This window comes from Talpa europaea (genome assembly GCF_964194135.1).
Source record: "Talpa europaea genome assembly, chromosome: 11".
Taxonomy (NCBI): Eukaryota; Metazoa; Chordata; class Mammalia; order Eulipotyphla; family Talpidae; genus Talpa; species Talpa europaea.
The window spans coordinates 91,805,097-91,828,926 of NC_140078.1; the positions used below are offsets into that span (position 1 = coordinate 91,805,097).

The 23,830-nt window shown below is 33.3% G+C and overlaps 1 protein-coding gene across 2 annotated transcripts in view; it reads left to right on the top strand.

The window, feature by feature from the left end:
* Positions 1 to 15,560: 15,560 nt before the first annotated feature.
* TBC1D5 (TBC1 domain family member 5) overlaps positions 15,561 to 23,830 on the top strand; it is a gene marked incomplete at both ends in the record, with an annotated part of 237,356 nt that continues 229,086 nt past the window's right edge. For both annotated transcript variants that reach the window (XM_084248105.1, XM_084248106.1), the window contains one exon: positions 15,561 to 15,657. In XM_084248105.1, the coding sequence (XP_084104231.1) occupies positions 15,561 to 15,657 (97 nt within the window). The remainder of the gene's footprint in view (positions 15,658 to 23,830) is intronic.

Sequence of the window (23,830 nt, forward strand, 5' to 3'; positions counted from 1 at the left end):
AACTGTTAAAAGGCAAAGATAGTGTGGCTGGTTGCTGAATCATTTAATTGTAGGACTAATAAGAGATGTTCTCTCTGGGACCTGAAAGAAAATGTGACACCAGGATATTATGTATAAAGAGGCAAGAAACGCTCTTCTTACTTTAATAATTTTTGGAGGATAATTCATTTACTTGTATCACTGTAAAAGAATAACAGCAACAGAAATGGATTCCTAAACCATGTAACTGAAATTTGTTACATGGAAAGGAAAAGGAATGCAAAACTTGAGAAAATTTAGTACCAGCAGTATTTTTCTCTGGGAATCAAATGCTGTTTTTATAAAGATAAAACAAATGAATAACTATATTTATAAGTTTTAATTCAGTAGTTAATACATTTGATAATAAAATGACAAGAAATTCAGAGTTAAATATTCATTTGTAATTGCTGTCATGTTTGTAAGGCCAATGCACAATGTAAAATAAAATTGATTGCACTTGAACGGGGAGATCCTATATTTCCAAAATACTAACAGTGATGTAAACCAATAGTAGTACTTCCGTGAAAACATTTTTAAAAATGAAGTTGTATAATATAGCAGGTTTCCATGAGAACTTTAATTTTAGAATCTAGAGATAGCATTTCCATGAGAACCAGGCTCAATTTATGAGTCCTTCTCAGATCTAGGACCACTTTTGATATATACCTTCACTACTTCAAAATTCAAGCTCATTAGTCTTGAGCTGGACTTAATGAGAGGTTATTTGAAGGGATATGGTTGTACACAAGTATAGCAAATGATACTTTGTTACCACTGCTCCTCTTTCTGTTAGTTATTAATAATGACTTAAAGATAATTCAGCTTTCTATATGTAAACTAAAATGGTTTTTAGTACTTTGCTCAAAGTTATTTACATCTTTTGGTAAGGATAATTGACAATAACTTGAATTGGGAGAAAATTAATGACCTTTGAAGATATTTATTGAAATATTTTGATGAAGGAAAATACCTGCTGTTAGGTTAGGTGCTGCCAGCAATGTACATGACGGGATGGAGAAAGAGAAAGAGACTATTTAGAATGTTTGTACTAAGGACTACTTAGCAAATAATGGGTTGTGGGATTTGAAATGAAATAGTGCTTGGTTTTGGTCTCTTTGTTGGTGACCTATTGAATCAAACATCAATAAACTTTGGAAACTGGGACCTTAATGCTAACGAATATTCAAGCTTCCATAAGTAATAAATCACTTAACTGTAAGCTCCTTGAGGAATATATTACTCATTTTTGTGGTCTCAGACCTTGATATAATATGTTGCTTATTTAGTCATTCAGCATAAAAGTGAAAAAAAAAAAACATAAAAATAACCAAATAGGGGCAGAGAGAAAATTTCCTCCTAGCCTTTGGGTCCTTCTTGGACTGGGAGTAATCAAATCATTATCGGACAGATTTGTAGGAGAAAAGAACAAATTTAATTGCTAACATATTGAGAATCTGCATGCATGTAGATTCTAAAGTAAATGGGGTCAAAACAAAGGTTTTTATCCTGAGCTAAGGAATGGGACTTCTAGGAAAGAGTCTGAAGAGGGCTCCCATGATGAAAGGACCAGAGGCCTGTAATTGTGATGACTCTACCCTATAGAGGAGTTTCTCTGATAGAAAGCTTATTTCTGGAGATAATCCAGACCTGCTTAATCCCCAGTTTTTATTCTTCTAGGTACTTAAGGGAGTGGGAAAATGTTTTCTTTGAGCCTGTAGGACCTTGATTGACCTTAGCTCAGACTATTTCATAAGCCTATATGGCAGGTCTTGGGAAGGTCCATTTTGGACATGTTGGTGAGGACTATATTATAGAACGTTCCTATGTTGGATTGCCTGGATTTCTTTAACAAAGTAGCTCAGACTGAGTGATGAAAAGACAATTGGATTGTCTTACAGTTTTGGAGGCTTGAAGTCTGATATTAAAGTGTTGGCAGGCAGGTTCCTTCTGGGTACCATGGAGAAAGACTGTTTCAGGCCTCATTTCTTGGCTCGTCAATGTCTGTCTTCTCCTGTTTCTTCATATCATATTTCCTCTATATGTGTTCAAATTTCCCCTCCTTATAATAATGCCAGTTGTATTGTATTAGGTTCCACCTAGACGTCATTTTAACTTGATTTCTTTTGAAATGCTCATTCTCCAAATAAGGTCACACTCAGAAGTACCGGTAGTGAGAACTTCAACATAGGAATGTTGGAAGCTTATTATTCAACCCATAACAACTTTGTTTGGAGCACATATGGTTTATGGGCCAAGGGCTAATGACACATATCATTAATGGTGAAAAATATGGTCATTCTACAGTTAATGTCAGTATAGGAACCCACATCTACATGTATCTTGTAATTAATACCATGTGACATAATTTTTACCTTAGTTAATTTGGCTGTTCTTTAGTTTATACCTGCAATTTGATGACTAATATTGGTAATGATTTCCTTTAGAAGGAGAAATAGATGGGAGGCTATGTTTGGAAAGTACAGTAGAACTAAATGGCTTATCTGCTCTATTCCCTTATTTCATATGTTTAGAATAGTCTAAATCATCATTCATCCTTACCGCCTAGGTCTCTTAAGTTTTAAGAAGACAAGCATTATTATCTAAACATTACTGGTAATAACTGTGTTTTAAATGTTGCAGATGGGTACTTCTGTGCCATTTTGAACAGGTATTCATTTGTTTAGACAGTTTTCTCAAAGTGTCCCATGGGTCAGCAGCTCACCCTTACCTGGTTACTCACTGTTAAGAGAAGCAAGTTCTTATTTTCTATTCTGGACCTCAGGAATCTGTGTTTTAATGAGAACTTCAGGATTTTCTGGGGTACATCAAAATTTGAGAAACCCTGACGAAATATTAGTATAATACCTAGTTTTGTTGTATTATAGGTATAGAAGTTTAGAGTTATATTTTTTCATTCCTAACATTCTCAGTATCAGATATTGAGACTTTCATTAGGAATGTCTCCTGCAGACTATTACATTATTTTTATGGGAAACTATTAGTCTCTGTTGTGGTTTATTGTGTGTCTTTATAGAAGTATTTTTTATGCTTATAAAAGCAAATACAACTAGATAGAGATCTATCAGATCCATCCATCTATGCTTCCCCCCTCCTCATTTCCCCCTCCACATATAGTACTATAGGACCTTCCTATTTTCACTTATAACTTAGAAATGTTTCTCTAATATCTTCTTTGTCTTATTTCCTTTTTTTCCTTTTTAATAACTTTATTTTTTTTTTTTTCTTTTTTTTTTTTATTTTATTTTATTTTTTTTTTTATTTTTTTTTTATTTATTTTTTTTTTTTATAAATTTTATTGTTATATTCCCCATACAATTGCAGCCCCGCATTCTGACCCCAATCCCTCCCCTCCCGCCCCCGCCCCCCTAAAAGTGTCTCTGGTTCATAGTTTTTTGTTGATTTTGATTTTCACTTTCTTATAGTTATTCATTTTCCTGGTCCCTTATTTAAGTTTTCTAGATTCCTGCTATGAGTGAGACCATCCGGTATTTTTCTTTTTCTTTTTGGCTTATTTCGCTGAGCATGATCCCTTCCAGCGCCATCCATGTTGCAGCAAATTGCATGTGTTTATCTTTTTTGAATGCTGAGTAATATTCCATGGTATATATGTACCACATCTTCTTGATCCAGTCATCTATTTTTGGGCATTTGGGTTGTTTCCAAAGCTTAGCTATTGTAAACAGTGCTGCTATAAACATAGGGGTGCAGGTGTTCTTTGGAATTGATGTTTCTGTGTCCTTTGGGTAAATACCTAGGAGTGGAATTGCTGGGTCATATGGAAGCTCTATGTTTAGTAGGTCCAGAAATCTCCACACAGCTTTCCACAGTGGTTGGACCAGTTTGCACTCCCACCAACAGTGCAGAAGAGTTCCTTTTTCTCCACACTTAATAACTTTATAGTAACACCACTATTTCCATGTACAGTTTTTAGCTAGCAAGTGCCCAATGGATGAACATTTGGGTTGTTTTCAACATTTTGTTATTTTTTAAAATCTGTGAGAAATATTTGTGTGTGTGTGTGTGTATTTCCTCATAATTTTGATACCAATTTCCAAATACCCTTTCATGGAATTTATACCAATTTAAAATTCTTCTTAACAGTTATTGGTTATTGTTTCAAAATATGTTTTTTGAAAATGCAGCCGTGCTATAACACTATGTGTTTGAAAGAAAGAGATCTATGTTAACTAGTATCTTTTAACAACTAGCATATAAAAATGACTTCAGAGTTTTTTACATTTAAGTTAAGAAACTTCTTGAGGCATAAATTGTGGCTAGGATTGAAGATTTTCTTCACTAATCTGAAGTAAATCTACATTTAGTGATTCATTAAAAAGTAATTTTTACATATCTTGAAAAACATATCTTTGAAATAGTTTTGGTTTACTGTCAGTTGAGTACTTGGACACTCTTCGAATGTGGGGATTATTTGAGATACTACATATGTAGTTGTTTAAAAATTTATGATTTTTTTTTTTTTTGGTAACCGCCATACTGTTTTTAATTAAAACTCTTTTTAGGTTTTTCATTACACAGTACCATTGGTTTGTATTGTGGTAATCATTTTAAAATCTAAAATGAAGCAGTAGTGAGACATTGAGCATTGGGTTTTGTGTGTGTTTTTTAAAAACATTCTATGCTTCCCCCCCTCCTTCTTTTTTTTTTTTTTTAACACTCTCTTAACTTAAAACTACTAAACAGATTTTTATTTTAATCTTTGGAACAAAAAATGTTCTCTTGGGCTGATACCAGTACTTTCTATGCCAAGTTACAGACCGGAATCTATTTTTATAGGCCAAGATACAAACCTCTGAAAACCAGAGTTTATAATGGAAACATTGACAGGCCCTTAACTATCACAGCACACATGGCACTGCTGAAATCATAAGGTACAAAGCACAAGATTTCACATGCGGGGTGAACATTGAGTTTTTCAGCAATTGTATTGTCAGACATCTTTCAGCTACCGTTTAATAAAGTGTCATGTGTAAATGCAGCTATGTTAGGGGCCATAAGAGCACTTTGTGTGAGCCTGGTTACTGTCTTCTGAGAAACATCATTGAGAGATGGGCTTGTAAATGGATTTGGAGAGAGATTTGTGAACTTCTCTCTAGATTTAACTTGTGATACAATTAAATCTAGAAAATCCTGAATGTTTTTGCATGTGGGTTATTACACATGAGTTCTGGGTGTTACAAAGCAGGCAAAACAAATCAGTTACATCTTAATATTAACATCACTGAAGAATTTTAAACTTGATATTATTACACAAGTAGGTTTGAGATTGAGTTTTTAGGGGAGTTGAAAGTTTGTCATTTTTCTTTCTCTTAGATCCTCTGTAGGTTAAAAAAATGTAGAAGTTACTACCTCCTTGAGAGATCACATTTATACTCAGCTGTATTTGCTTAAAATTAATGAAAAGAAGTGTCCTGGTTCCTTAAATTACTATATTTTTCATTGTATTTTAGTTTAAATGTCACTAGTCACCATGCATTGCCATAACTTACCACTGAGTGAATAGTCCTAAGTATATTCACTACTTTGAAGGGAAACATAGAAGTAGAACATGCCGGATGCCTTTATGGAAAGAAAAATAGTTGAAATGGTTTGATACAGAGTTAATTTGAATGTTCATGAAGGGTTGGATTCTCACACTTGTAACACCAACATTGTCTACTCTCTTTCTGCCTTTTCTTTATCTTGTTAAATGCTGGAGAGAAGTAGAGGTGTTATATCAGAGATGTTATATCAGAAGCATTGTGAAGTGTTAGAGAAAACCAGTATCTTGTGGGAAGATAATGAAGTGATAGTTTGTTGCTACAGATTTTGCAAGTACTGCCAGAAGGAATAGGTAAAAAGATGTTAATTTGAATCTGAATCAAATTTTCTGTTCAAGTTTAAAATTTCCTTATCCATTGACCTAAATCCATATACATTTAATAAGATTTAGATGGGGGATATGAGAAATGGGAAAAGATGGTCAAAAGAGAAAAAAAGAATATGCCATGTTATTTAAAAAGTGGAATTAGATCTGAGACATGATTGCCATCCTTACCAAGTATCTTTTAAGTATCAGGCTGGTTTTCCATTAATGAAAAAAATATGGGTATTTTTGGAGTATTTTAAGGTTCTTGTATCTGTGATTAAATTTCTTCCTCTACTGTGGTAGAAATAATGTTTTTGTATTCTAAAATGGGAAAATTTCCTAATATTTGCTGTATAATTATGTGCAGTTGTCCTGATTCTAGATTGACCGGGGTCCTCATTTTTATCTTTTGCTTTCTTGATTTTTTTCTAGAGAGATGAAAGTAGGTGTACTAACTTTTCCATATACTTCCTTCCCTTTGCCATTTCTATACAAAATCTTACCACAGGCTTCAGGAGATGGTGTTGATCTTGGTTGTATAGGTAAAAGAGTCACTTTATATTTTAGAAGTGCCATTTTATGAGGGCATTTCACTATGAAGTGAAATAAAGGGGACTGTGTGTGAGAGAGAGAGAGAGAGAGAGAGAGAGAAAGAGACTGACTCACTTCCTAGGTTTATGGATTTATCTGCTTTAAAAATTGTTCCAGATTACAATAATATGAGCTTAATACTACAAGAAACCAAAATCCAGAAAAATTGGTAGAACTGGCTAAACTCTGTCTTTTGTAATTCATATTCATGACTGATAACAAAAATAGTTTTTAGGTAGGTATTATTTTTAATCAATGAAAGAAGAGACATATTTTGCTTTGTCTTTGAGCAAAAAAAAAAAAAAATGTGAGTTGGTGCCAAGGTTTTCTTCCCCCAACTCTTTCACATATTCATCTTCTTCTTTTATTTATTAGGATTTGATATGCCAGATACTCTGCTAGAAGCTCCTGACCTTCAAAAGTTGTCATTTACTTAGGAAACAACTTAATGTATTGAATTTAATTAATGAAATTGATCTTTTCTAATTTGGTTTTAAGTTTGGATATTTTTGCTTTCTTATATTTTGGCATTAATAGGTCAAATAAGCTAGCACTCTATCTTAGATATTTTATCTTTTAATTGTAATGAAAATCAGATTTAGGAATTACTGGAATGTAGGAAGGAATTTCTTTATAAAAATTTTCAGAATGTTTTAAAGCTGAGATCAATAATGGGAGAAACTTTTTATATTTAGTTTTTAAGAATATAAAAATATTCCAGATAAGAGTATTGACTGGTGGATGTTATTTTATGCCTAATTTTGAAATATACAAGAGTGCCTCGAGTATTCTTGTACCCAGTAAAGTGGGTACAAGTTATTATATTTCCTGTCTTTTCATTTAAATTTAGTTGTAAACATCAATTCCTCCTCCCTGCTACAACCTCTAGGTGATTGGTATTGTGTCTATTATTCCTATTGAATTATATGCTTTTGGGCAGGGGGTGGATCAATTTTTTTTCTCATTTTTAAAGCAAACCAGATTTGTTAAAAATACACAATTAGCCATTCTTAGGAATCAGCTTCATTTAGATGTCATTATTGCATACTGACTACTGAATAATCCAGTTCTCTCTCACTTTCTTTCCATAAATTTTAATGGAATGCCTTCTGTATGCCAGGCACGGTGCTAGGCATATTCCTTTCCCTCATGAATTCAGGGGAATAAATCTTATCTGTGCACACGCATATATATAAACACACCTCCATTCTCAATTTCTTTCCCTCCATCCCTTTTATATTACAAGATTTGCTGTTAGTTACAATGATGAAAGATAGGGGCTTTTACATGGATGTAACAGAAAGAACTAAGCTAATTTGGGAGAGGGGTAGTGAAATTTTTTGTTCCTCAAGCAAAGGAGGACTGAATTGTTAGAGCCTGAGGAAAGAAAAACCTGTGTAAAGGCTTTGAAACTGTAATGAACTTGTTGGAATGAACTGGTGGTGGGTGAGAGACAGAGTGGGGAACAGAACAGGCAGATATACTGAAATACGCTGCTGAGGGGAGCAGTGGGTGAGACAGGAGAGGTCTGCTGTGCCATGGGGTTAGCTCCTGGCTGGGGATTGAATTCTTGCCACAGTGGCTGGCTATAGCTTGATAGTGCTAACTTTAACCCCTGTGCCACCAGGGAGAACCCCCTTGGAGAGTTTTGATGTCAGTTAATCCTGAAACTTGTACAGTGGACACACAACGTATTTCCCCAAAGATGTTCATGTTCATTTATCTACTGATGGGGTTGTTTTATAAAATAGATGATACACAATTAAATTTGAATTTCAGAAAAATAATGAGTACTTTCTAGAATAAACATATCCCAAATAATATTTTACTGTTTTTATGGAATTCAAGTTTAGCTAGGCATCCACATTTTTATTTTAATTAAATATTTATGTTAATTAAAATTAAATCTGGGAACCCATCTCCTGGGATCATTCTTTACTATGTTTTGAGCTCCTTGAGTGAAGGAATTCAGTTGTATCCTAATTCATCTGTATCTGGTTTTCCTCTCCCCATGGTAGCTTGGCCCGTTTTACTCGTTGAGAGGATAAGCTCTTTAACTAGGGATGTTTCTTTGAGTATCTATAAAGCATCTTTGCTCTACTGAGTTTGCCCTTTTGTGTGAATTAAATTCATTGAAAAAAAATCATGTTTTAATGAATAGTTGTATATCTCAACCTTAATTGAAATTTTTTTTTTTTAATTTCCCCTTCTCTTTCCTTCTTTTCGTCATCTCTCTTCCTCTTCTCTTCTGGCTCTTACTATAATTAGTTAGCATTAACAGCAAATGTTTGCTTTAGTTAAATTATTCAGAACATTTATTTTACTTGTCAAAGGTTAGATCAGGTTGTTGTTTGAACTGGTAATTAAATGCAGCCTAATATGCTCTCATATTTATATGCTGTATAAGTATAGTTCCTCATCATTCTGTATAATTTTAAGATGTTCAAGACTGACATTTCAAAAAGGTTTTTGATTTTGTGGAAAAGAAAACATTCTGAGTTATCTAGTTTGTTGTCTTTTGTGAAAGTATACAAAATTATGTTGAGGGCCTCCCTGGTGATGCAAGGACTTACGTCACAGTGCTATGAAGCTGTCTATAGCCACTGCGGCAGGAATTCGATTACCGGCCAGGGAGCTGACCCACGTGGCACAGCAAATCTCTCCTGACTCAGGCGCTGCTCCCCTCAGCAGTGTATTTCAGTAGAACTGCCTGTTCTGCTCCCCAGTCTGTCTCTGGTGAGTCCTCTCACCCCATCCCCCACCTCTGGCTTACCTCCCCAGCTCTTGCATGCATAAATAAATAAAATGAATCTTTTTAAAAATTATGTTGAAAGTGAGTACTACTTGTCAATGCTGGTGTAACATGCAGTATTAATGGTGGTAATTTTCACCAAGCAGTATATACAATTAATTTGCTTATTGAATTTGTATTTGATATCAGAATTAGTGTTATTATACTTGATAGGAGTTCAATATGTATTTGCTAATTGAGTGCTTTGGGTCATGTTTGGCAATATGGGGGATAACTCATTCAAACATTGTAATCTAAAGTGATATTCATGTCTATGACATACTCCAAGTTTCATTTTAAATCATTTCAATGAATATGCTTGTGTGTAGGAAGAAGTATAATTCAATTCATTTTTATATCTGGTATTTATACTAAAATGCGCCTTTGGGTTTTATTGATATATTGAATAAGTGATTTTTGTAAGTTCTTATATGCTAGAACCCTAAAGATGAATAAACTTTTATCAAGGATATCCTAATGAAAAGTAAGGATACTTTGTAGATACAGGAGAATAAAAAAGAAAAAGCCTTTGTAGTCATGAAATGTATAATAGGAGCTAATACATAGTAAACACCACAAATAAGTTGCTAATATGTTAGGTAATGGTAAATGTTATCAGAAAAGTAAAGCTGAGTAACGAGATGAAGCGTAGGGGAGGGTGATACCAAATGTGGTAGTATTCCCAGCAGAAGAAATGGGGACGTGCAAAGACCTTTGGCAGTGAAGTATGATTTTGTTTAAAGAATACAATCAAGTTTTGTGTGATCAGAGCATACTGATCACAGAGGGAGAGGGATTGTGGGATCAGATGGTGAAACATGGATCTGGATTTAAAGCCTCTTAAAAGAGTTTGGATTTTACTTTAAAGTATGTTGGGACAAGATTTACAGTGGGAAAAATTGCATTGGATATTGTGTGTTAGATAGCTGTATTAGGTTGACTTCAGCAGGTAATAACAAAAAAAAAAATCTCAGTTGGGTTCTGTAGTAAGGATTCTGTTATAGATAGCAACAAGCCTAGAAGTAGGGTAAATCTAGGTTTGGTTAATCCACTGCAATTAAGTGCATATATCTTTGTAATTGAGAAGAAAAACCTGTAGAAGTCCCTAGGTGACTCCATTCCAGACCCTCATGATTGACTTAAAGGATTTCTGATCCAGAGCAGCTCTGCAGAGGCACATTGTCTAAACAAACAGGATTTTGTTAAAAAGGCGATCAACAGTGTTTACAACAGGGAGGAAGAAGGAAAGCTAGGAGACCAATTAGAAGTGTATTTCCAGAGTTCAGGCAAGAGATGAAAGCTAGGATTAGGGTGTTAGAAATGGTCATAAACCAAAGGGGAGGTAAAAAGTAGAATAAAAAGTGTTAACTTCCTACTGGTATCTTCCATCACATTCCTTTTCCTTAAAAGAAGAATCTATGCTAGTGCTTTTGTTAGAAAGGCAGAATAAACTTTCTTCTTCACATTCAAACTTTTAGCATTTATTGCTTAATATTGCTATGCAGGTTCCTATGTTATTACATCACAGTGAGGGAACTATCCTACAGAAGAGCAGCGAGAACTTGCTTCTGGTGCTGGTCCACAAAGGAGAAGTTCTAAATCCTATGATTTAGAAAAGCGAATAGTGAAGCCCTCCTTAGGAAGAAAAGACATGTGGATAAAAGTGAAGGAGGAGAGTTATAAATGTTTTTATGTAAGCTGCTTTGGTTAAAGAGGAACAGGTGATGCTTCTTAGTGGGTGGCTTCCACCAAAGGGAGGTTTTTGTTTGTTTGTTTGTTTGTTTGTTTGTTTGTTTTATGACAAAATGTATGATTTGTTTTGATGCTTATGTGAAGAGTGGCTATTTTTTTCTTTTTCTTATTCTTAGTGTCATTAATTTAATATAATTGGCCAATTAGGAATTCAAGAAGAATTGTAAGATTGTAACATTTACTTTGATTTTATGAAAACCTGACTGAAGTCTAATGGCTAGAGGTGGTATCTATATGAAATAGGGCAGTAACAATTGGAAATACTTTTGTGTGACTGTATAATATTAAAAGGTTTGGTCACTAACTAAGCTACTTCCCCAATCTGTGCAGAGAACTTGGAAACTATAGAAAGTACATGTTGGAGAACTTTTGGTTTGGTCAAAGTTTATAATGCTCAAATTTCTCATGGTTTAGATGGTCACAATTGTCACTTTCTATGAACTTAGAGCATTTGAATATTGAAAGCCAAATATATTCTTATTTTGCAATCTGCAACATTTAAACCCATCTGTGAACCTTTTATATATTGTACGATTTGATTATATATATGCTTAATGAATCTGTCTTTTTGTGATAGATTGTGTACCCTAAACAACTTATTTTGATAGCTTGAAAATTACACAATTTAAATCTCAGTTTTTCTTTTCATCGTTGTTCTTAGCATTTTGACCATTATTGTAGTCCTATCCCTCTTAATAGACAACACTTTAATAGTACAGTTGTGTGGTTGGTAAGAATGAATTAGGGTTTCAGGATTTTACCAATGGGTGATATTTAATATTGAATGACATGTATTAAGACAAATGCTTTTATATATAATTTATTTGGCATTGTAAATGCATTTGTCTTGTGAGAAACAGACCCCCTGTTGTCAGATGAAGTATTCTGGAAAGGTTTGGAGTAAATAAATAATAAAACTACTTTGATATACAATCTAACCAATATTAAATATTAAGACTTTCAGATGATTGATTTTAATACTTAATTAACTTAGTTAAAGTCCAATGTAACCCTCTTGCATTAAAGATTGGCAGAACTTAAAAATGGAAACTTGATGCTTTCTCTTTGTTTTCTTTCACTGTTTTTCCTTTCTTCCTCTCTTCTTACCTCTTTCTGTCCCTTGTAGTTAAGACTTTAGAACATCATTACTCCCAATCATTAATCAACTCAAACCATTAGTTTCCAACATTTCTAAATAAAAAAGGCTTTGCCAAATCTTATAATGTTTAATTACTCTTTCAATTATGAAAATACACCTTTTATCAAATTTTCTTGCTTTACAACCAAGATGTCATATTTTAGGTTGTATACTTAACATGCTAAATGCATGCTATCTATAACAGATATTTATTCATACTAGGTCCTCTCCTTATATAATCATTCTTTGGAAATAGTTTATTTAAGTTCTTTGATATGCTTTTCTTATAGGAGATATCTTTATGTAAAGTAATACTACTCTGTCATTTCAGTGTTTGACTTTTAAGTTTACCATCAGTCAAGAATTTAAATGAATGAAGTATGCTTATATGAGCTTTTCTGAATATGGATGTCTTTAGAACACACAATTCAGAATGCTAATTCTATGCCTATGTATTAGAAACAGTGAAAGAATGAATACAAGCTGAAATACACAGAACTTCAGATTCAGAGGGAATAAATTATTTTTCTGGAGGTTTGTCTATGTGATGCCATTTTGAGATCCTTTCATTCAGTTATTTTATTTGTGCAATGCTAATTATTTGAAGTTCACTTTAAAACTGCTCATATCACTTCAGTTTACATGGAAGTATTGTTTTGAAATTTCATTTAATCTTTAAAACTGTCTTCTAAGCTTTCTTGCTAGACTCTTGCCCTTTGGTAAAATATTAACTATTTTCATGAGACATTCCTTCTTTTAGATAGATCATTTTTGTCCGAAGATTTAATGCCAAAAGAATCAGTTTGTGAAACCAATACAACTTGTCCTTAAGTTCAGTTTTTGATTTTAAATGGCAGTTTCTGCCTAATGTATCAATTCCTGTGACCTGGATAGCAGTAAAACTATATTACAAAACTAGTTTTGAGTTTGTGAATTTTGAGTTCATATGAAGTAGGAAAATTTAACTGTCATTTGAAATAAGTGTAACAGAGAAGGAGTGTCACCTTTCTCAGGTCTTGGGAGTTACATTGTTGTGCTTTTTGAATAGAAAGACAGGATTACCTTTATTTCTTAAAAATCTGAGTAGCATTTTTGTCAATCAAAGAAATTTTAGAGATAGCTTGGCATTATTTAAAAATCTTGAAATCCATCAATTATGGCATTGTGTAGTCATTTTCACTAAGGTATATATTTTTGGTCACTGTAAATATATAGGCCTTGTGTATAGAAGATTAAGGCATACAAGTATAGATGTCTGAATTTGTAATACAAATATAAGGTGTTATGGCTCAATAGGGGTTATAAAATGTTCATGCTGTTCTGAATTTCACAGTGATTATATTAAAATTTGTAAACCAAAAAAAATTTCCTTAATTCTGTATGAATTTTTACTAAATATACTCCTATGGGTAAAATATTTATTCATAATAGTGATTAAAATAGAGTTGTTTAAAGTCCATGGATATTCTGCTTTACAGTAGTCAAACATTTTCTCCTCATATATTCATGGACCAGAAATTGAAAAATTTTTAAGAAAATTACTTCACATTTAAAAGCAACATCATACTATGATTTTATAAGGTAATATAAGGTAATCACAGTAATAGTAGCCAACACACTTAAGAGTTTTTTTATTCCTCAAAGCTAAAAAGCCCTTTGTATTTAAACCAAAACAACAAACAAACAAACAAACAAAAAAACAAGTGGCACCTGCTTAGTAAGTTACTTTTGAACTAGATTATTATTGAAATTCATTAAATTAAAAGAACATCATGCAAACTTTTTCAACAGATTTCACGAAAACAACTCATTGCTCCTATTAAGCAGGTTTGCTTTATTTAATTATAAAAGCATGTTTGTGTTTCAGTTTGAATTGATAAATATGATAAGTTATAGAGGATGCCTGATTGTATAGAATTGTGGCAGACTGGTGTAGTTGGTTAATTTTCTATTCTATTCATTATGTATTACCTTAGACTTGTCAGTTTCTAAAGAATTGTTAAAGTTAAAATCACTGAATGACTTCTTGAATCTAATTTTCCTTCAGGAATCAAAGACATTAAATATTTTTGAACATCTTGAATGACTATATAAACATCAATATATTGTATTTTAAAGTATTTCTTGAAATTGGAATTATTTATAGAAATGAGAATTTAACAGGAAGGCCTTTAAAAAGAAAAATATGTATGTCTGTGTGTGATATTTGTGTTTGTATAATCTCCCCTTTGTAAGCGTAACACCAGAGCTAGAAAGCGAGATATATTTGGATGTGGAAAAATAAAACTGTTGTCACAAAAATGCCATATAATTTGAAGACAGATGCACTTTAAGAAAAATACATGTATATTATGACACAGGTTTAATACCTTTAATATTAAAGTATACTTACAAATTATGAAAATAATCATAATAATAAACTCCTTCCACAAAAGACAATAAGCAAATATCAGAGAAAACATGAAGTCTTCTTACCTTGTAATCTCACTTGTTATCAAGCAAAGGCAGTATAAAATTTACCATCACTGTGTTTCAAAAGAAAAAATCAAATTAATTATTCCCATTGCTAATGCAGTTCCAGGGGAAATGAATTGTTCTACTATGTACAGTTCTTTCTAATTTGCCAAAATTTATCCCCAGATCTTATTTTTAATACATGTTTTGGCTCAGTAATTATACAACTTACCCTAAGTAAATAATCGTGGATATGATACCATGATAATGAAAGATATTCATTATGAGGCTATTTATAGTATTGAACAACTGAAAGCATCTGTTTTCTAATAAGGAATTAGTTATGTAACTTGAAGTAGCTATATAATAGAATTTTAGGCATCCATTAGACATAATATTGATAATATGGCAATCTTTATAATGGCAATCTTTATAATCAGTATATTTAGCATGATGGATCACTTTAAAAACATTTTAAATATTCAGAAAAAAGATAAAAGATATATGAACTACAATGTATAAATATAATGTATGATTTTAGCTTTTTGTTTTCTAAATTTGTATGTTTATACTGTCAAAAGTATTATTTTGATAAAACAAAAGGATTTTATGCGTGACAACTTACAGTTTATCATGTGCAAAAATTTATTGAAATAAATGCGCTTGAACATTGAGGTAAAGTATACCTATAAAGTTAAGATTTGGGGGGAAATTATTAAAAATGGAAACTTTTTGCTACTCTGGCTTCATTGGGTATGCCTACCAAGTGTATTCACAGCCCTGGAGCCTGTGGATAATGTATGTAACGGTCAGTTATTTTAGTCTTGTATTTATTCCCAGTCATAGCAGAAAGAAAAAAAGTCATTTTTCTTTATATTTTTTGCTTCCCAGGTGGTCACTTTTGATGAAACTGTCCAGTTCCAACAATGTATCATTCCTTGTCTGAAGCTAGACATCCTCTTCAATCAGAAGAACAAGAAGTGGGCATCGACCCCTTGTCCAGTTACTCAAACAAGTCTGGAGGTGAGTTTTACACACAGATGCATTCTGCAGTTGCTGGTAACCACACCGAAGGTACCCCATTATCTTCGCTCCCCCCATGTGTGTGATTTTCTTACTAAAGCGGAGCAGAGCCTGTTTTAAAAACATTTTCCTGCATGGACGTAGAGCTACCCTACACTAATGAATACCACAAAACATCAACTTTCAATTACAGACAGAAGCAGTGGGCAAATGTTTAATGCACTGTCATTCTTAATTAAAAAAAAAACACAAAAACTGTAAGCTTAAATAGTTACTTCACGATAAAGATATTGCAAAACAGCCTTTGTCAAGCATCTTTTAGTGAAGTGTGAGCTTTTAGAGTTGATTTTGCAGGGATTTTCTCCACACCCTCCACCCCCAAGTTGAGGTGGCTTTCAAGAAAAAGACTTGCCTGATTCTTTGTTATTTTTTTGATAATTAAATTTGTGTTATACTAAGTCTGGGCATTGAAATTATTAAAAGAGATTATAAAAGAAAAACTATATTAAGGATCTACCCTAGAAATAAATTTGTCAAATGGGTATGTATTACAACTCTGTATTATTTTCACAGTATTAATAATAATATATCTTGGAAGGAAATCGTTTGTGAGAATTTTTGAAATATTACCCATATTTTAAATAATTTGTTAAATATTTCAAAAAGTTAGTTCATTGACTCTAACTACTTGTGATTTTTCACTCATAAAATACATAAAATAATTCACATGTGTTTCGCGTGCTTCAAATAACTTTTTTCCCCCTATATCATTATACAGGTTTGCCATTAACTCATGTTTTGGGATTTAAAAAAAATAATTGATTCTTAAAGTGGCTATTTATATTTTTTCAGTTGCTTTATGGAGTATGTTTATGTGTTCATGTTGTGCATCTTAAATACCTTCTTCATCATAAAATGCCATTAGTTAGTTTTAATGAAAATAGTACTTGCCCTTGAACTTATTTTTGATATTTTATTTTTTTTATATTTGCTTTTAACTTGATGTTCTCCAAAAAGCTGTTGTTTAAGGTTTTGATAATATGAAAAGATTATTGTCCCATTTCAGTATTTTAAGATTTCATTGGAAAGAAATCTTTCCTAGTGATGTTTTTTTTCTTAAATGTGATGCCAAAAGAAACACGTATAATTAAATATATTTTGCAAGCACTTCTCTATAATAGGTATTTTAAAAAGTGAATGTTTTTGTGTTGTAAGTATATAATATAAATTAATTTCACCAAAATTTTTCATGATATTTCTGGGTTTATATGATTATTTTTGAGCAGAGGGTTTTTGTTTTTTTAAGTACACATTTTTCTCAGGTCTATTTCATTAAATTTTGAAGGTTTTTTTTTTTTTTAAGCCCAGTTAAAAAAATTTTTTTTTAATTAATTTTATCCTTTATTGTTTGGAGGAATGAGTAGTTACCTTTACTGAAAAAGCTTTTCGTTTATATCCTAGCCTAACATTTCTATGACATACAAAGTTATTAGGACTGAATTGATGTTTAAAAGTGCCATTAATTCATTTACCCCAAATGTTCATTAACAATGTAAATGTATGCTGATGTTCTATGAGACAAGGAAGTGACTAATGACTCTTCCAACTAACAACACTTAAAATGAATAGAAACTTTAGATAGCTAATCTTGAAGTAATCAAGACCCTCATTCAGCTTGGCATCTCTGTATGCTCTAAAACAGCTGTCAACTGTTAAAAATATATACAAAACACACATACGCACAGGCACATGCAGAAAGAAAGATATGTAAATATGTAGTTCTTCAAAGCCATAAAGGTTACTAACCATAGTGGGTTTTGTGCATTGTATATGTAAATATTTTATATAAAGCATCTATTTCATCTTCTTAGATTTCCTTTTTGCAGGAAAAAAAAAGTGTGTTACATTTTAATGGGGTTGTCATATTTACTTGAAGAATCATCACCTTTCTAATATGTTTGTTTATTTTAATATATGTCTTTCGTGGGGGTCTCCATGTATTTGAAGCCTTTTACACATTCTTCCCACAAGGGAATTTGTGGTGACTGAATGACTCATTTTGTAAGCAATCAGACACTGGACTTAATCAGTGGTTTCCCCATGTAAAAGTCATGTGTGTGTGTGTGTGTGTGTGTGTTCTTAAATTCTTTTATAGATTCCCTAAGTAAACAAATACATCTTTAATTTTTCAAATCTGAATTTTAAGATTTGTAAAAAACAGTGTATCACTGAGTTAGATGATTGAGAATCCTGGAAGCAATTAGCAAAAGTTGTCAAATAATAGGAATGTTAGAAAGAAAACTGCTTCAATTTATTTTCATGGGTGGTCAAAGAAAGTGGGGGAGGACAGAAAAAAGGAACTATTTTGCATACATAAAGTCAAAATCTTAGGCATATTTTCTATATGATTAAAACTTTTAACTGTTTATATTTTTCAAATAGACAACAGCATAGGAAGTATGACATTTTCTCTTTGAGCTATTATGTTAGGTCATATACAGAAATTACTCCTTAAATTAGAGATCTTTTGAAGATAGGATATTAATAAATAATTGACACATTACCTGTAAGTTCATTAAAAAACCAAAAATGTCTGCTTACCTGTTTGTGATTATTACACTTTGAGTTTGTAACTTTTAATAATCAATTTAATGAAGTTACTTTATTTCAAGCTGAACACAACTGTATATCAAAATGTAGCAAGATTTAACTTGTTAAAAATTAATCTCACTATGACTACTTATTTTCACAAGCTTGTAAGAGATTGGAATGTTGCTCATGATGAAAGAACATTTTTCTCTATTAGATCTTTTGTAAAATGGCATTTTGTTACCTATTGCCAGAGTTTCTAGTTTCAATTTTATATGACTTTTTACTTACTGCTTTTATAGTATTCAGATAATTACTTAATGTATCTTTGCCTTTTTATATAATATCTGTCTCAAAGCTTTCTTTCTATCATAATGTATAAAATATTTAGTAACCAACTTTAAAAAAAATTGCAGACATTCAGAAAATCCTGCCTACGCCATTTTTGCCACTTATGATTTTGTTTTTGTCTCAAATGTTCTCTTCTTTATGTTACTGAGACAGGGCAAGCTAGGGTTATTAGGCAGTTTTAGGGATAGTGCAGGAGGGGACCTCTGAAAAATTTAGGGAGGCTTCAGAGATAAGGACAAGCAAGGGAAAGTAACCCATTCCATTAGGAAAAACAAACATGCCAGGACCAAGGACAACATTGTTAATGCTGGTCCTGGTTTCCTTCAGGTGGTAAAGGGAGGCGGAGATTGGAGAAATGGAGAGTGGTTTAATTTATGGTCACATTAGAAGGGCAGCTGTTTAACTTCAATGCAGGGATGCCCATCCAGAAGACTGGGCCATAAATTTAAAGATGCAACTAATGGGGAAAGAGAAAGCTGTTAGATAAGGAATGTGAAGATCCCCCACTCAGTAGCAAATTAAGTAAGACAGCCGAGAACTAACCAATCACAAAGAGACTGGTGAAGTTTTAGAATAATGAGGGAAAAAAGGTATATATTCCCTAAGACACGACTCTACTTTGGCTTCCTTGCCCCTCCCAGGCCTGGTTCCCTGGCCTGGGAGTCCCACTTTATTTCTGCTCTTTTTCTCCTCAATAAACTTTTTCTTCTAAACAAACCTGCCTCTTCTCGCTTGCTTGCCTGAGCGTCTGCGAAGTTCCTGCTGTGGCTTCCTGAGACACCAACCTGTGGGGGTCTAGCGGCTGGGGCTCAGCGCTGCCCTGCAGCCTGAAATCCGATCCCGGCTGGGAGACTAGGCCTGACAATTCCGGTATCATTACCATATCATAGAGATTTCGAACTAGAAGGCAGTACCTGACTTTTTGGAGAAGAAATTGGTAATAATTAAAAATAGTTAACTGAAGTTGATATAAAACGATGCTGTCCTGTTATGATCTTTAGGATTGTTTCTCACATAGAAGTGAATTTAGATTTGGGTGACAGGTGAATTTGTTCTGTTGAAGATAATAACTAATAAAATCCAAATTCTTTATCATGATGACCAAGGTCGTTTTGTTAACCTGACCTTGCCCAGGGGTGCCAAACCAGTTCTAAACTCTGCACCTGCCCACATATCTCTGTTTTCTGCCTCTTTTTGATTCCTTCATAGCACTCACCCACATGTAACCCCACAGCATTCATCCATATGTAGCCCCAAGTATTCTTTCCTGTTTAGTGTTTGTCTCCTTGCTTTAAAATGTAAGCTTCCTGAGGCAGGACCATTTGTGTACCTTTTGCCTGGCAGAGACACAGTTCAATGAATAACCCACAGATGAATGAACTGTTTTTCTTTTACCTATTTCAGCTCCTTTACTTATATTAATCAAAAATTGCTTTCTTTCATCTGCCTTACTCCTTCCTGTCCTGAGTTGTTATGGATGAAATTGTCTTATTGGGCCTCCCTAGTGGCACAGCGGGTTGAGCACAGTGCTGTGAAGCTGCCCACAGCCTTTGCAGCATGGATTCCATTCCTGGCCAGCCAGGGAGATACCCACATGGTGCGGCAGACCTCTTCTATCTTGCCTGCTGTTGCCCTCAGCAGTGTTTCCTGTCATCTGCCTCTTCAATTCCCCGCTCTGTCTCTGGTGAATTTTCTCACCCTCCTGCACCTCTGGCCTGTACCCCAGTTTTTGTATAAATAAATAAATCTTTAAAAAATTGTTTTATTGTCCCTGATTATTGTAGTACCTGAATTTTTCGTTAGTGGAACTTCAGAAGGTGTTCTTTTACCTCTCTTTCTGTAAAATCTTTATTAAAATTCCTTTCTTCCACATTTTCTTTCATTATGACCCTAATCAAAATTTCCATAAGAACCAAGTGCAGACTAATATTCCATGATATATATGTACCACATCTTCTTGATCTAGTCATCTATTTTTGGGCATTTGAATATTACTCAGCATTCAAAAAAGATAAACACATGCAATTTGCAGCAACATGGATGGCGCTGGAAGGGATCATGCTCAGCGAAATAAGCCAGAAAGAAAAAGAAAAATACCGGATGGTCTCACTCATAGCAGGAATCTAGAAAACTTAAATAAGGGACCAGGAAAATGAATAACTATAAGAAAGTGAAAATCAAAATCAACAAAAAACTATGAATCAGAGACACTTTTTGGGGGGTGGGGGGCAGGAGGGGAGGGATTGGGGTCAGAATGGGGGAGTTGCAATTGTATGGGGAATATAAAAATAAAATGTATTATTTTAAAAAAAAAAAAGAACCAAGTGCAGAGAGTTTACTGATGGTAGTCAGTAAACCAGCTCAGTCCGTTCATTAGTTCAGTGTAATAATTTGAATCTACATTGATTTGGGTAGATTCAAATCTTGGTCTTGTTTTAAAGTCTTTAAAAAAAAAAAAAAGAGTTTTTTGGGACGGTGCAATTGTAGTTTCACACCAAAATTAAAAAGGAAGCACAGAGATTTCCCATCTAACCCTTGCCTCCACAGGTGTGTAGCCTCTCCCATTTTCAACACCCCCTCACCAGAGTGGTACATTTGTCACAACAGATGAACGTACATGGAGCTTCTCATAATCACCTGAACTCCATAGTCCCTAATAGGACTCTTGGTGCTGTGCATTCTGTTGGTTTGGACAAATGTGTGATAAAACATATCCTCTTTATAGTAACATATAAAGTATTTTCACAGAAACCCTCTGTGTTCAGCCTATTCATCCCTTCTCCCCCCTTAATCAGTAATCATCTTCATTGTCTGCATAGTTTTGTTAGGAGTATACTTTTAATCAAAAATTCTTCCTCGAAATCAATAAAAACTATAAAGATTGTTAAATAAATGCAGGAATGACTTGGAAGTTCTTAAATGACAATAACAAGGATGTTAAAAATGGACAGTTTTAAAAGTGTCTTCTTAAAAACAGATTTTGCCAAGTGTGGTGTGATAATTGGTAAAAGTGAAATCAGAGAGCAGCGAATCTGCCCTGCTCAGTTCCTCTAAATGAATCTGTGTGACAGAAAGCTGAAAGTGAGAGCCTTCAGTTTGAAAGGCATGAGTTAGAGATCTGAGGGTCATTCTGAGAGAGGTCACCTCAAACTTTGAGACAAATAAGAAATCCAAAGAAAGAAAAAAAGAGCTGAGGACTGATCTGTAGGAATTTCTCTTAATTAGACATTGGCTAGAGGGAGCATTATTTAAAACATTTGGGAAGAATAAGCAAAGTAGGGAAAGGGTAGAGGAGTGCTAAATTTTAGAAGTCACAGATGGAAGAGCTTCCAGAAGGTCCAAAGTGAGCCTCAGTTCTCGGGAGAAAATACACAGTTTGGTAATTGAAAATAGACTGACAGTCTGTAATTAGTGGTTATGCTGTTTTCAAGATACCGCTAACTCACTTGAGTGGATTGGAAGTGAACTCAAAAGATAGTGGTTAAAAGTCAATGATAAACTTTTCAATGAAGAGGTTCAACTTTTTAATACTAGATTTGAAAGATTATGTGTGGATCTTTATGTGTTTGTGCTTTCAAAGTGAGTTAACATTTTAGTAAGTTAGACATCATAATGGTGCCAGTGAAGCTTACTATTGGTAAAATGCAGACCCTTGAAAATTAAAAAAAAGAATCTTGTGGTATCAATTCGGAGTTTTTTTCAATGAGTGGTCCATTCCTTATTAATTGCTGGTTTTTAGTTTTATTTCACTGTTGTGGCAATTTCCTTTATTTGCTTGAAGAGGTAGGCTCCTTTCGAAGCAGCCTGCAAAAGCTACCCCAATATGGGCAAAGATAATATGCACAGGAGTATCCATACCTTCAGGTAATTTTTCCCACCACATTTAGCCAGCTTTTACAGCATTCTTGAATAACCAAATTGGGAATTTGTGTGACAGTTTTTGTTGGTAGGGTCTAGGCATTTCTAGAACAGAGTTGTGGGATTTAGAGTGACAATATCATCTTGAAACTTTAGAAAAACAAAACTAAACCCCGCTCAGGTGAAATCAACCTACAGTGGGTTTCTTATTAAAGAATTATAGAGATGGAGTTTGGAATCTTTAAATAGTGAAACATCCATCCACTAAGTTGGCATGGTTTGCAAAAGTAACCACCGTTATGGCCTTCTCAATGTCACCGCCTCCTTTTGTTCATTTACCTGGCTTAGTGGTAAAACGAATAATTAGTCCTTTACAAGTATAAACAATTATGAACCTCCACCTCCTCCTTCCTTCTCCTAAGTCCACTCATAGCTTAAACCAACTTTAAAACCTTTACCTACTGAAACTACTAGTTTTAAAGATTATAGGCTTTCTTACTTTGATCTTACCCAATCAGAGAGAGAAAATTGAATATTCTGGGAGAAGAAAAGGCAGGCAGACAATTATTTATTCAAGGAAAATAATTTAAGACCTCTTTGATCCTTCATATATATTTCTCCTGCTCCTCCGCTAGGGGTAATTTCCAAAAACCAAGTTCTAGTCTTAAAATATCACCCTATTTTGCAGTATAATAGTCAGGAGTATTTTTTAAATATCGCTGATACAGCTTGGTAAAATTATCTGTGCATATACTTGATTTTTAAAGATAATATTTTAATACCATTAAACTTGGATATTTATAAATTTTTCTTGTACATCTAAGTGTAGCACTTTGTACGTGTTTAAATTTAGGGGATTGAAACTTATTATTATGTATTCTACTAATCTTTTTAAATGAACAGAAGATTAAATTTATTGTATGAAGTTTTAATCTGTGCTACAGTCATAGATGTTGATATCTACTTTAGCATATTTTAGCAGTTTAGAAATTATATATGTAATTTGTGGAAAAAAGAGACATCTGTTTGTTGTGGTATTTTTATTATGATTTGTTGGATTCTTCAAGTTTGTGAATGTAGCTTTTTTTTCTGTGGTTGTTCTCTGACATTGGTTTAAAAAGATGCCTTTACCAAAAGCTTTGGGAATGCTTTACCTTGCTGATAAGATTATTCTGAGCTCAGGTAGTTTTTATTCTTAACTTGTATTCTGAGAATTGAAAATAAATTAGTTTGCCATCATTATGCTTTTGCTAGTATAAGGCTTCCTTGTTAATCAAAGAGGTGTTTTGAAATACGAAATCTTTTTCATAAAGTGCTTATGCTGTATGTACTCTAGCATTTGACTGTTCTGCTCTTTGCATTTCCTGAGAAGAAA